Here is a 14,974-nt window from a genome sequence, read left to right on the forward strand (position 1 = left end):
AACGGTGCCGCGATGTGCAGAAAAGGACACCAGTTTCTATGTAAACTCCCGGGACGAATTTTCCCCGCTCCTGTCCTGCTTCCAAACCTATCAATGATTAAAGGGATAGGTAACCCAAAAATGTAAATTAAATTTATGCTATAAAAAATACTAGAAATCACACAGAAGATCTTCCACATCACTATGTTAGTAAAAATCTAATACTAACTCAATCATACAATACATGCTGTCAAATTCTGAGCTTTAATAACACAGTGAATCATGCCAGTAAAGTTGACAGATAAACACAAGCCTTGTAACCTTTTGACTGAGGTCATGAGGTCAGTATTAAAGATTACATAATCACTTTCCCTATCAGGATGTGGCTTTTGGCCTTTTGTGTTTTTTCTGTCTGTCTGTGTCTCCCCCGTGTTTGTGAGTTGGTCTGTTCCGGTGACATGGCAGTTCTCCCTACTGATTACTTCTCACCTGCAAGTCATCATCTCATCACCAGGCTGCTCTATTTATACCCGGAGTACTCAATTGTTCATTGGCAGAGTGTTCAGTCTACTAGAGTGGTGCTAATGCTAGGCCAACTTTGATTTTAGTTTCCCTCATTTAGTATTTGTTGTTATGCTCATGTGTGTTTCCTTATGCTTCAGATCCACCATCCAACCCACCTACCTGTATTCAACCACTTGCCTCTTCCGTCATCTTCAGATCCACTCACCTTCAAGCCTACCATGCCAAACCATCCAGATCACCGCTCTGCTCCACCATTACAGTGCATCCGGAAAGTATTCACAGCGCTTCTTTTTCCACATTTTGTTATGTTACAGCCTTATTCCAAAATGGATTAAATTCATTATTTTCCTCAAAATTCTACAAGCAATACCCCATAATGACAACATGAAAGTAGTTTGTTTGAAATCTTTGCAAATTTATTAAATAAAAAATGGAGAGGAAAAAAGAGAATCACATGTACATAAGTATTCACAGCCTTTGCTCAATACTTTGTTGAAGCACCTTTTGGCACCAATTACAGCCTCAAGTCTTTTTGAGTATGATGCTACAAGCTTGGCACACCTATTTTTGGGCAGTTTCTCCCATTCTTCTTTGCAGGACCTCTCAAGCTCCATCAGGTTGGATGGGGAGCATCAGTGCACAGCCATTTTCAGATCTCTCCAGAGATGTTCAATCGGGTTCAAGTCTGGGCTCTGGCTGGGCCACTCAACAACATTCACAGAGTTGTCCCGGAGCCACTCCTTTTGTTATCTTGGCTGTGTGCTTCGGGTCGTTGTCCTGTTGGAAGATGAACCGTCGCCCCAGTCTGAGGTCCAGAGCGCTCTGGAGCAGATTTTCATCAAGGATGTCTCTGTACATTGCTGCATTCATCTTTCCCTCGATCCTGACTAGTCTCCCAGTTCCTGCTGCTGAAAAACATGCCCACAGCATGATGCTGCCACCACCATGATTCACTATAGGGATGGTATTGGCCAGGTGATGAGCGGTGCCTGGTTTCCTCCAGACATTATGCTTTACATTCAGGCCAAAGAGTTCAATCTTTGTTTCTCATGGTCTGAGAGTCCTTCAGGTGCCTTTTGGCAAACTCCAGGCAGGCTGTCATGTGTCTTTTACTGAGGAGTGGCTTCCGTCTGGCCACTCTACCATACAGGCCTGATTGGTGGAGTGCTGCAGAGATGGTGGTTCTTCTGGAAGGTTCTCATCTCTCCACAGAGAAATGCTGGAGCTCTGTCAGAGTGACCATCGGGTTCTTGGTCACCTCCCTGACTAAGGCCCTTCTCCCCTGATCGCCAGGCGGCCAGGTCTAGGAAGAGTCCTGGTGGTTCCAAACTTCCATTTACAGTTGATTGAGGCCACTGTGCTCATTGGGACCTCCAATGCTGCAGAAATTCTGTACCCTTCCCCAGATCTGTGCCTCGATACAATCCTGTCTCGGAGGTCTACAGACAATTCCTTGGACTTCATGGCTTGGTTTGTGCTCTGACATGCACTGTTAACTGTGGGACCATATATAGACAGGTGTGTGCCTTTCCAAATCATGTCCAATCAACTGAATTTACCACAGGTGGACTCCAATCAAGTTGTAGAAACATCTCAAGGATGATCAGTGGAAACAGGATGCACCAGAGTGAGGGTGAGGGGTGTGTGTGTGTGTGTGTGTGTGTGTGTGTGTGTGTGTGTGTGTGTGTGTGAGATAAATTTGCAAAGATTTCAAACTTCTTTCACATTGTCATTATGGGGTATTGTTTAGAATTGAGGAAAATAATGAATTTAATCCATTTTAGAATAAGGCTGTAACATAACAAAATGTTTAAAAAGTGAAGCGCTGTGAATACTTTCCAGATGCACTGTACCTCCTGCCTGCCCAGCCCTCTGCCTCCAGCAGCAGATCAACCACCTGTCTGTTCATCTTCCATCTCATTCCCCAGTTTGTAAATGAATACCATTTTATCTCCCTCGCCTGTGTTCAGCATTTGGGTTCAAACCATTGTTCAGGCATAATATACCCACTGGCTGTCTGCAAGGATAATATCCTGGTTCTCTCTCAGAAATCAAGTTTTACACTTCTATTTCTACCAGACTCAAAGGCAGCTATTCTTTTGAGGAATAACCTCTGCACTCAAACCTTACAATAATGAAACCCTACAGTACTGAAATCTAACATAACAGTTCTGCTTTGTATCATTCTCATGCGTAAGTCATCTAGGATGAAAGTGTCTACTAGATAAATACATGTAGGGGAGACTGGGGCTAGTTACCACAAAGGCTATATAAGTCTAAATATGTTTCCTTTAGCAGTGGTTTTGTATGTTGGTTTGAATTCAGCCTAACCTTAAATGATTGTGGTGCTAAATATTATCCTTACATGTTTTGAGGAAGTTCCGATGTGTAATGTCCACTGAGTGGCACTAAAAGTGAGTAACAAACAGATGATGTTTTATAGGTTAATGCTCTATCAAGTTTTAAAAGTAAACCTAACTGATAGCATTGTAAAAAGCAAATGTGACCTGAAAAATGCAATTGCTGAAGCAACCTCATTTTTGTGGTGTTTCTATGACAATTTCAGCTTGTGTATCTTCAGGACTTTGCTATAAATGCGTATTATTAGCATATGCAACTAACTTTTTTGTTTTTGTTTTTTTTTTTTTTTGCTGTTTCTTGAATTTAGTGTTTCAAAATTGTTTTACTGCTTACATTTTGCTAAAGTCTATTTTCTTTTCAATGGCAGGTTTCATTGTGACAGCTTACCCCATACAGTGTGACAACATGCCCTGTTACACCTCATTACTGAAATCTTGCAGTACTGAAATTCTACAACACTAAAATCTTACAGTATTGAAGTCTTATAGTACTGAAATCTTACAATATACTACATGTAGTGTTGAAATCCTCCAGCACCACCGGAACTGAATCCTCTTTGGTTTCAGCGTTGGAATGAGAATTGATCTTGTACAATATGTCTGGAAACCAATAGTCTATTTTACCTTGCATCTCAATTATGACTTCAGTTTATGGAATTTCTCAGATGAATGCTAAAATTGTGATCAATTAAAAAAAACACTTAGCTTGTGAAATGTTAACTTCAGGAAAAAGAAGAATATAGACAGACATTTGGGAATATGAATGCAGACCAGCTCTAAGCATGACCGTTTGGTATTATTTAGCAAGAGCAAATATAATCAGTACATCTTACGATGATAAAACTGCATTAAGAGAGGAAACCATCATGTGCAATTTTAATGAAAAAAAGTTGCTGTTGTACAATAATTTTAAAGTTAAAATCACAGAGCAAACAGCATTGGTAAAACACTAGTGCTGAAATTAATGGAAAATCTTTACCAACAGTATGTTTCACACAGGTCAGGAGAGAGAACGCGACAAAGTGTTTAGAAAGGGATCATGTGGCTATTTGATTGATCTTTCGGTAGATACTCTCCCTTTAGACAAAATCTGTCTAAAGACAATTTAATTAAGAGACAGATGGTGGCAGGGGAGATAATCCTGCAGAGTTTGATGTAATTCAGAGATGATTAAAAAGCCATCACTGCTTTCCCCAAATGTAATGATGGTCTCACATTGACCACACCGAGGGTGTGAATCATAGATTTACCCAAAAAGGCCCCTCATGTGTCTGATGTAAGCAGCTTTACTCATCTGGAACTCTCGCTTGAATTTTCCATGAGAAAGATGTCAATGTTCCCTGGTGACTTTGTGATTTTGTTTCTATACATGATGGAGACATTTTACATCTAATTAAAGGGGTAGTTCATGCATAAATGAAACCTGGAACCTGTACGACTTTCTTCCAGAGAACACAAAAGAAAATGTTTAGCAGAATGTTAAGGAGAGCTTTGTAACTATTTATTATTTGATTACTGGCAGCAGTGCTTTGAAACCTAATTAAATTAAGAGAATTTAAGTAATTTTTTAATTCTTTTAAAAAGTTAACACAAATTTTGTATAATAAATCAGCAAGTGAGTTTGAACGAGGTACATTAGGAAAGAAAAAGAGATTTATTAAATAGCTTAGTTGTTTTTCCACTACACAGCAATGAGTTTAAATGACCGTTCAGATTGAAGGCATTATTGCGCTAAAAAAGCTAGACACAGCACAACAACTGAAGCAGAATGCAGGTGTCTCGAGACGCGTTTTCAACAGTTGAGGTTCTTTTCAACTTGACACATCATCCAAAAAAGTAGCACTCCTCCGCGAGACTTTGAAAAAACGGCAAGACTCAGCGCTCAAAGACATCTGTCTAGTACATGTTTACATTGAAAAACAATTGAAAAACAGCATGGACGGTTGCAAAAATGTGTTCGATGTAAACGGCCCCCAATGCTATTGGACAGTGTGTCAACACTAGGTTTGAGAACCAAGAACCAATTCATTTTATTTTTTTAAATACTGAAAGTGTATTATTGTCATGACTTTTGGTTCTGTTAACGATTCTTAAATGTGCATTTTCTGCAGATGCAGACGGAACACCATACTAAAATAATTTGCCTCTCTACTAAATTTACAGAGCGAAACACAGAGCGCTGTTGAAATCTAAACAGCCTCATCATTTGGCAACTGCTGAGGGCGTCAAATGCAATAAAAATCACACATCTTATTTCCAAATATTTCTTCATAAAAGTAAGAATCATTAATGTAACAACACAAAAGTGAGTACTGTAAATGATGACAAAATTTTCATTTTTGGGTGAACTATCCCTTTCAATGAGCAACTGAGTTTGAGTGAGTTACTGTTATGTTCTCTAAGAGCTCTGGTAACCAGTTTCCTGTTCCAGCTCACATTATAACCTTCCAGACACACATTTGTGGCATACTCTCCAAACTCTTTCCATTTCTCTCACCACTGGCTACAAATCTCTTTCCCAGCAGCCTCCTCACCGCCCAAGAAAATGTCTTCACACTGCTGCCTCTCAGTGGGAAAAGGCTGACCTTGACGACAAGTCCTCACTCTTAAACTCAGATTACACCAAATCTTAAGCCAGAACACACGCTTCCAGAAATCCATTTTTCCACTTCTGATGGTTTTATATCTCAGCAGCACTATTCAACAGAACAGGACACTCAGATTACAGTCAAATTTACTGTGAGGCAGCACAAACATTTCTTTATCTCATTAAACATGCATGGATTCCTGAGCATGAATATTCAAATGTTCTTATAAATATTCACAAAGTATTGCTTGGTTTTTCAACCAATCACACACGTAAATCACACACATAAACAGAAGCGCACAGGTTGTTGTTTGCTTGAGTTTTTAACAACTACAATCAGAAAATCACAGCTTTTTTAACAGATATCTGCAGTGTTCCTTAGCATGCTCCAGCACCTTGTGATGAAACGATTGGAGGAGAGAAGCAAGACTCACTTTTCAGTACAGCTAACAATTTTAATAAATCACAGAAGAGCCATTGGGTACCTGAACCATGAAACATGCAAAGGAACCATCAATCCATGCACCAAAAGTACCAGTAGATCAGGATGACACTATCTGTTTATACATAATGATGGTCAGCTTAGTACTTGTCACACATAGCCAGACTTTTTAGCATGAAGTTTAGTCCACTTCACAGCATATTCTACACCAAGAACCACCTACTGCACATGGGATTAAAAACAGTTAGTTTCTTTTTCTATGATTCAAGGATATCTCATTTACATGCTACTAAGTGTTCCAAATGAAACTTCAAAAAGATTTATATTATATCTCAATTGTTTCTTCTAGTCAGCAAAGAGACTAAAAGTAAAACAAACTGAGAAAGAAAGAAGTAAAACAGAAAGGAAGAAGTATTAAAAGAAGGAAAGAAAAAAGAAAGGAAGGAAGGAATGAAGGAAGGCAGAGGGAAGGCAGGAAGAAAAGAAAGAAAGAAAAAAGAAAGGGAGAAGAAAGAAGAAAAGTAAGAAAGAAAAAGAAACAAAGTAAAATACAAAGGAAGTAAAAAGAAGGAAGAAAATAAATAAAGTAAAATAGAAAGGAAGAAGGAAAAAAGTAAAGAAGGAAGGAAGGAAGGAACGAACGAATGAAAGGAAGGATGACAGGCAGGCAGGCAGGCAGGCAAGCAGAGGGAAGGCAGGAAGTAAGAAAGAAAGAAACAAGTAAAATAGAAAGGAAGAAGAAAAAAGGAAGTAAAAAGAAGAAAGAAAGGAAGGCAGGCAGGAAGAAAAGAGAAAGAAAGAAAGAAAGGCAGGAAGGAAGGAAAGAAGAAAAGATGAAATTAAATAGGAAGGAATAAGGAAAAATAAGGAAAGAAAGGAGGAAGAAAGGAAGGAAAGACAGAAGGAAGGATGGAAATGAAGGAAGGAAGGAAGGCAGGATGGATGGTAGAAAAGAAGAAAAAAAGAAGAAAAGAAGGAAGATGGAAGGAAGGAATAAAGGAAGAGGGAAAAAGAAGGAATTCAAAAGGAAGGAAAGAAAGAAAGAAAGAAGGAAAAAAGAAGGAAAGAAAAAATGAAGAAGGAAAGAAAGGATGAAAGAAATAGACTCCAGTATGCTCCTCTAGAGTTTCACACGAGATCTCAACAGTGTCTCGAATGGTGCTCAGATTTGCCAAGATACCAGAGTCTTGATGAGAAATCAAACATTTTTCATCAAGAGACTGACTGTGATCAATTATTTTTTTATACTTATATGAAACAACCAAGGACTCCATGAAATCTCCTGAGCTATGATAGAGACACTTCTGAGCAAAAAAAAAATTTCCTCTAGATTTACAAACTTTGGTATATCCAGCAACAACAGTAGTTTTTCCTTGGAAACTCTTATTGTAGCAACCTGGTACTTTGTAAACAACTTTTCAAGTGGACTGTTCAGATTGACAGTCTGCTCTTATGAGAAAGCTCTTGCCATTTTTGTGTACAATTTGCATCAAATGTTCAGTGAATGGTCTATAGCTGGGCTATCTCAGTTAGAGACTACATCAGTCAGAGCCTCAACACATCTTTAAATCAGATTGAATTAAAGATTTGTGTCTTCTTTGAACAGTTTCTCTAATGTGACCTTAGCCATTCTGCACTGACATACAGTTAAAGAAGGGATTGGACAGGCTCATGTGGTCTGTCCATAGTCTCTTTATCCTTTCAAACACCTTAACATTTTGATTTAAACACTTTGTGATCTAATTCAAGGTCATGAACATGGGGAGAAACAATCCCAACCCGGTCTTCTCTAAGTATGCATAGAAACGCTCACAGGAGCATTTATGATGAATTTCTTAAACATTCACATTTTAACAGAAGCCATGGAGAGGACAATTGTGGGAGATATGAACTACCCTACTGAAAAATCTAATTTAAAGGTAAATAGTTGGTAGCTGGTTTGTTGCTGGCCCAAGCTGGTCTACCAGCTTAAAAACAGATTAGCTAGAAATCATCTACCATGTTTCAAAACACATTTTTCAACAAGATAACCGCTCCTGACAAGACAAATGCAAAACAAAGTCAATATCTACAATCTGACAGAAAGCGACGAGAGAAAATGGAGCTTCATAGAACCTCCACAAGACTCTGAACAGTTAAACCATCTTCAGAGGAAGGAAAACGCCCCACCCGTCTGTTTTCGTTCTCAGATGGAAATCAAGCTCCCCTCATGCTTTCTGTTTTTGAGAAAGAGATTCACACATGCAGAATCTAGTGTGTCGTTTGTCTTCAGTTGTGCGAAATGCCGTCCATCAATTTTACTGCAGGCTGGTTTTCTTTACGCACAGCCACGATAAATGATGGAGAATAGAGGCAAGATGTGAGCGAAAGAGAGAGAGGGAGGGAGAGCTGTAATGTTTCCACACAGAAATGGCTTTCAAATCCTGGCTTATGGGTTGGAATTCATATGGCATCATTCAAAATGACTAACCACAATAATACAAGGTTCGTTTATTCCATTCCACTGGACGGATCTTTTCCTTCATGGTCTCTGCCAGCTATGAGAACTGCTCTGAGTAAAAAAAAAAATAAAAAAACAACTACTCTACAACCAATTACATGAAAAGAGCCATTAAGGAATGGTGGATCTAACTAGTGACTTTGAGTACATTAAATAAAACTGTGTTGAATGCAGTCTTGCATAGATAGACTTTTAACTATCACCTTAAAGTCTGGCCCACATTGCAGCTTATACTGGATACTTATACCAAGAACCACCAAGAACTGCCCACAGTTCCTTTGAAAAGGCAACTAGCTAGATCAGCTTGATTAGCACAAACCAGCAACTAACCAGCGAAACCAGCTTGCACCAACATAGAAAATCATTCTAGTCTAAGCTTATCTTTTCAGCAGGGAGGAAGAAACTGTGGGACCGATATGTAAAGCAATCAGTTTGTGATGTTTTGGGGCAAGTAAATCTTAGGCCACATCTACACTTCTTTGAAAACTCCATTTTCAGTTTACTTATGTCATTATTTTCCAAAGCATGCAGTAATAGAGAGCGTTTTTTAAAGTCTCCATGTACGGTGGAGGAAAATGCTGTTCCAGTGTGAATGAGAAGTGAAAACTTTTCCAACAAACGTGTCAATGTGGCCTTAGATCTGATATAACCCTGCAAGCAAGTTTCAAGTATCTCGTTTACTTTCAAGATAAGTGTCTCCAATGAAACCCTTGAAAATCTTTCAAAGATTCATTGCCACAAACTTTGTAAACTTCTGTAAATCCAGCGACTAGTTCTTCCTCCAAAACTTTCATAATGGTAGTCCAAGGCCATTTCCACACTAATACGTCTTCATATTCACTACATTTATTTCTCTCTTCCACACTAGAACCATGTTTTCCTCCACCATAAGCAAAACTGCTCTCCATTAATGAATGCTTTGGAAACTGAAAATGTGTATTGAAACTAAATCTGATTAGTGTGGACCTGGTCTAAAACGAATACTCGGAGAACAAAGTGGAATATTTACTTGTGAATAAGTGTCTTAAACAAAACTCCTCAATGTCGTTCAAGGATTTGATGGAATGAAACTCACAAACTTTTGCAAATCCAACGATCAGTTCTTCCACGGAAACGCTCATTGTGGATGCCTGGTAACATGTATACATGATTATTTCCCAACGAATGAACACCAGGGCACCCTTACTCCTGGAAGTTGCATGAAGCAAGCCAATCCGATTACAGCTTGACATTTTGAGAAAGCTCTTGGGATTTTTGTGTTTAATAAGCACCAGGTGGTCCGTACGCAAGTACTCTGTGGAAGTATTGTTGGTTGAAGGATTCAATGGATTTTGCTACATTTATGCCTCACCCATTTTCAGCATTTTCCTCCATCGAAAATGCTCTCTAATACCGTAAACTTGGAAAATTAGTAAACAGAACATTTTAAATGAAAACATATTATTGTGGACTTGGGCCAAGACTAAAACTGACTGATAGGTGTGCTATTTTGATCTCTCTGAGCTTGCAGGTGTGGCCACCTTACAAAAGTCAGCTAGTGAAATTTACATTTTTGATTGGCCCTTGTACTCATCTACAGTAGCTGCTGCCTTTCATATACACTGACATCACTCACCATGCTCATTTATTGTCAACACAGCACATCTCTTTTATTCTGAAATCAACTCTATTTCCTTTCTGGCACATCGGCTTTAATATGATTTAAAGTGTAGCTGCAGGAGACGGCAGTATACCGAGAAAAATACCATGCCAGAACTTACATAACATCACAGAGACACAAATCATCTGCTCGGCAAGAGAGACTGAGTTGTACTCACAGCAGTAAATGCTTCTCTGCTCTTTAGTGTGGAGGCTGGTTCACAGGGAGTCGTGCTGGAGATAGATACTCGTTCTGTCCTGGGTCCACATGCCCTCACTTTATGTCTCCTCAGTGGACAATCCCAAAGCAGAAGAAACACCTACATTCAGAGAAACAGAGAGAATATTTTAATAAAAGTAATAAGGATAATAGCTACTATATTTGATTTTCTTTGACTGCACTTCCTTGCATATCATTTTATTTTATTTTCATTTTATTTAATGTCTTATGGGTTTTTCGTGTGCTAGAATAAGCTAGACACAGTGCTATGAATAGAACAGAATGCAGCAGTCTCGAGACACATCTGTTGAACCTGAAGTGAAAAACAAGGCGCAACTGTCAAAGACGTCCACCTAGTGAAATTTTTACATAATAAAATAAAAAATAAAAAACGCCCGCAGATGGATGCAAAAAATGTGTCTGGTGTAATAAGTGGTGTTTGCTAAGGCATACTCATCAATATAAGCATTTCTCAGACTTAGGGTTAGAGATTTGAATAAACCCCAACCCTAAAGTATGTATTAAACTTCGGCTCGTAATTTATCCCACATCGTTTGTGCTATGGACATGAATGAGACTGTACATCAAATTGTACAAATTGTTCAGTAAAGGTCCCTAATAGCACACGTTAATCCCCCAGACGTATATCCGATGTGTATGTTTACAACTGGAAAATGTATTTTTAGGTTGTTTGCTCATCTGCAACACGTCTATAAGACATTTGCTCTTGGATGTCGATAAGACATTCAGCAGATGTTTTTGAGACGTTAATAATTTAGAATGTTTGTAAATCTGATCCTTATAAGATGCTAAGCAGGTGTTAATTAAAATGCAATGCTTTCCATGTGAAAAGATTTAAAACAAACATCTCGCAGATGTACATGTGCTATCGTGTGCGATTACTTTTCAAAGTGACGTACGAGTTTTGCCTGACGGATAATAAATCTGGCAAAAAAATACCATGGATTTACATTTGAGGAGGGACCAAATCTAGCAGCCACCCAGAACACCATAGCAGCTGCACTGCAAAACAACAAAAACCCCTCTGCACACCTTAGCAACTGCATAGCAACACCCAGAGCAGATTATTTGTGTTGTGAAGTGTGCTATTACTTTTCTAAGCTTTCAAATGTAAAAATTTTGAATCATGGATGATAAAATGGGCCAAAATATCTAGCAGCCACTTAGAACACCATAGCAACTGCATGGCAACACCCTGGGAATCACCTGCAACAACCTAGTATTCTGACCACAAGGTTCCTTTAGAAAATATAAAAATCTAGTTTAAATGTTACTTTTGTGAAATTTCTGCGCCATTAGCAGCACCAAACTAAATTACAAAAACAAGGATTGTTTTCAAACAGACTCTCAACCTGCCATTGGTCACAGAAATAATAAGCCCCACCCCAAATGTATGCAATTAGATGTTGCTATTATTGGTTGGTCAGAACGCTTAAACAAACAGTACAATATTTTGAAAGTGCCATAGAGCCACAGTTTTTACACTTTGGGGAAATCAATTGAATGTCAATGTACATTAAGCTGGGATAAAATTTATATTTTAAATTGAGCTACATACTGTACATGTATTCAAGCTTTAAACCATAGTATATGCAGATTTACTGTAAAGATACCCAGTATTTCTGAAATGAGAATTATGATTGGATCTACTGTGAGCCAGGGGCGGACTGGCCATGGGGAGAACCGGGACTTTTCCCAGTGGGCCGGCCGTGAAACGGGGCCGAACGGGCCGCAATAAGCTGAAACGGGCCGCTGCGTTTTGCCAAACCGGCCGCAAAACGGCGCTGCGATATGCCAAAGGGAGCCGCGATATGCAGAAAAGGACCCCCCCAACAACAACTTGCTACAACTTTTGTGCCAGTTTCAATGTAAAATCTAGGGCCAATTTCTCTTCCCAATCCATCCCTGCTGTGAGCATTCACTGTATCTGATTGGCTCCACTGGGAGCGTCTCCTTTTCTCCTCCTGGCCACACAATTAGAGTTTCTCTGTCTCTGATTAGTCGTGAGGTGCGACTGCAGGAAGTAATTCAGGAGTTGGACACACGCTGAAAGACCATCTTGCCCACCCATCATTTTCGGAGTGAATTTCCCGCTGCGGTCTCATCTCCACCTGAATCCCACCCGTGCAAATCATCAAAGCCACTTCCTGTATTACAGCTCTCTGCTCAGGGAGTTTTGGACTGGGATGTGGGTATTTTTAATAGCTATGAATGTGCAGATTTTATATAATAGGAGGACTGTTTTCTACAGTGTTTATTACAAATTGTCGAAATAAGATTATGCTTATTCATGAATCAGATTAATTAAACAGAAATGGAATATTCTACTAAGAGTTATAACTCTCCTAAATGACAGTTTAGTGTTGAAAGTTACCTGTGAAAGAGAAGCTGCATCTTTAGTTCTCTATGATATAATTTCTTGTCTTGGAGCTTACGCGATGGCTATGTTTAAAAAAGCACGCTACCATACTGCAATATAGTATACTGCGCACAGTATGCAAATCTTCTCTGTGCATGGAATACCCAAAATAACCTACTTTCCAATTATATCAGCTGTGATTTTTAACACATTTTTCTCTTAGAACTTTAATTTTTATTATATTATTTGATTGCCAGGAGTTAAGGCATTTTATTACAAAATTGGACGAGAAACAATGTTGCATACTAATGCTTTAAATGTCATTATCAGTAATATTTCACATACAATAAAAATGTAAAAACCTGTAGGCAGTATTCAATGTATAATGCACAGTATGCAGTCTGTAGTATGCCAGCATTCCATTCCATTATGTCAGCATATCTGTAATATCAGAATAATAGTGTAGTAGCACTTCATCTACATAAATCTCGCTTTGAAATGAGTTAAATCTGAAAATCCCACTCTAACATTGAGAAACTGTATGGTTTCTTTTTAGTAAATAAATTCCTGAAACACAAAAACACCCTCTAAAACAGAAGTAAATGAAAAGAGTGCATTCTGCTTTAAAACTATGAACTGTGGCAGCAAGCCAGAGTTATAACCAAACCCTCAATAAAAACAGCCCAACTGGGTTTGAGGGAACAAAAGCACAGCCATTAGCTGAGGAGGAAATGTGCAGCTCAGATTTTGGAATTTTTTTGACGAAATTTATTTTGATGAGGAGGCAACATGAAAAGGTCGAGAACACGTTTTGGGGCTCAGATGTTGCTTTTTCATAGCTCAGGAATCATTTTTCATTGATCAATTTGAAGTAGACAATTTATGAGATAAAGAAAGAGTACTATAAAATTAAAGTAATTTTACGTGTAATTAAGCTCCATCGACAGCATTTGTGGCATAATATTTATTACCACAACATTTTATTTCGACTAGTCCCTCCTTTTCTTAAAAAAAGGAGCAAAAATCGAGGTTACAGTGAGGCACTTACAATAGAAGTGGAACTTACAGTAGATTTTTGGAAGGTCTGAAGGCAGAAATGTGAAGCGTATAATTTTATAAAAGCACTTACATTAAATCTTTTGTTAAAACGTATGTATTATTTGAGCTGTAAATTTGCTTACATTGTCATTTTTACAGTCATTTTAGGGTTTGCTGACATTACATCGGCGATAACTTTACACAGAAAAGGACACATAAATCATGTTAACATGCTTATTGTTTATGTCATGTGGCTATACTTTTGAAAAAGTGAGTATTTTAACAAAAAAATGGCCCCCATTCACTTCCATTGTAAGGGCCTAACTGTAACCTTGAATTTAGCTTTTTTTAAAGAAAAGGAGGGACAAATCAAAATTAATTTTTGTGGCAATTGACTGAGCTTAACTTGCAATGAACCAGGAATATTCCTTTAATGTGGATTGCAAAGCTCAGACAATTTAGTCTTGGGGAAAAACTGATGAGAAAATTTCATATTGAGAATCTCTGACTTTTGATTGCAGACTTTGGTATCTTGGAATATCTGAGCACAGGTTGACAATCTCTTCAGAAAGAACTTCAGGAAGTCTCCATTTGCGCTCCATTTAATCTCAGTGCTGTCTAGTAGAAACAATTAAGATATTAAAGAGATCTCATTTGTGATTTTTCTATCAGATGAGGGGTTCATTTGATTTACTTTAAAGAAAGCATAAGAATTAGAGTAGTGATGGTTGATACCATTTCTTTTCTTTTCAATCAATAGACCTACCAAGTTGATATCAGCGATATTTGCCTTGATAGTAGGCCTTCAATAAATATGGATTTGTCTATTTTTTGTGATTTCTAAGAATAAAATGGGCAATTATAGACATTTAGAGTTAGGGTTAGGATACAATACAGTCAACAGACCAAAGGAATTAATTTCTATACTAGAGTCGAATCCAATAGGGCGAGGAATCGACTCTTGGAATCGGCTCCCCTTTACTATTCTATTTAAAAGCCATCATCATTGACAACAAATAAACATCTAATTATGAGACCACAACATCAACAAAAAACCTATTTAACTTCATTATTATTTAGTTGAGTGAAATTTGGGCATGATGTTAAAGTGAGTGGAGGTTAAAGCAGTTCCTATCCTACATCTGCTACACTTTCATGCTAAATAAATAATAGCATTACCAGTAAAAAAACAAAAAAAAACAAAATGCTATTAATATTATTATGTGAGGATCAATCCTCTCAATATAACATAGGAAGTAGGCTCTATTGATATTTCAAGATCGATTCATCTATTCCTAAATCACA

General features: G+C 38.1%; 1 protein-coding gene across 1 annotated transcript in view; it reads right to left on the reverse strand.

Annotated features, from left to right (window-relative positions):
* Positions 1–14,974, reverse strand: part of LOC127437375 (leucine-rich repeat and immunoglobulin-like domain-containing nogo receptor-interacting protein 1) — a 105,704-nt gene that overhangs the window by 47,148 nt on the left and 43,582 nt on the right. The window contains exon 2 of the mRNA XM_051692199.1: positions 10,211–10,351. Within this exon, the coding sequence (XP_051548159.1) occupies positions 10,211–10,351 (141 nt within the window). The remainder of the gene's footprint in view (positions 1–10,210; positions 10,352–14,974) is intronic.

This window comes from Myxocyprinus asiaticus, chromosome 48 (genome assembly GCF_019703515.2).
Source record: "Myxocyprinus asiaticus isolate MX2 ecotype Aquarium Trade chromosome 48, UBuf_Myxa_2, whole genome shotgun sequence".
Taxonomy (NCBI): Eukaryota; Metazoa; Chordata; class Actinopteri; order Cypriniformes; family Catostomidae; genus Myxocyprinus; species Myxocyprinus asiaticus.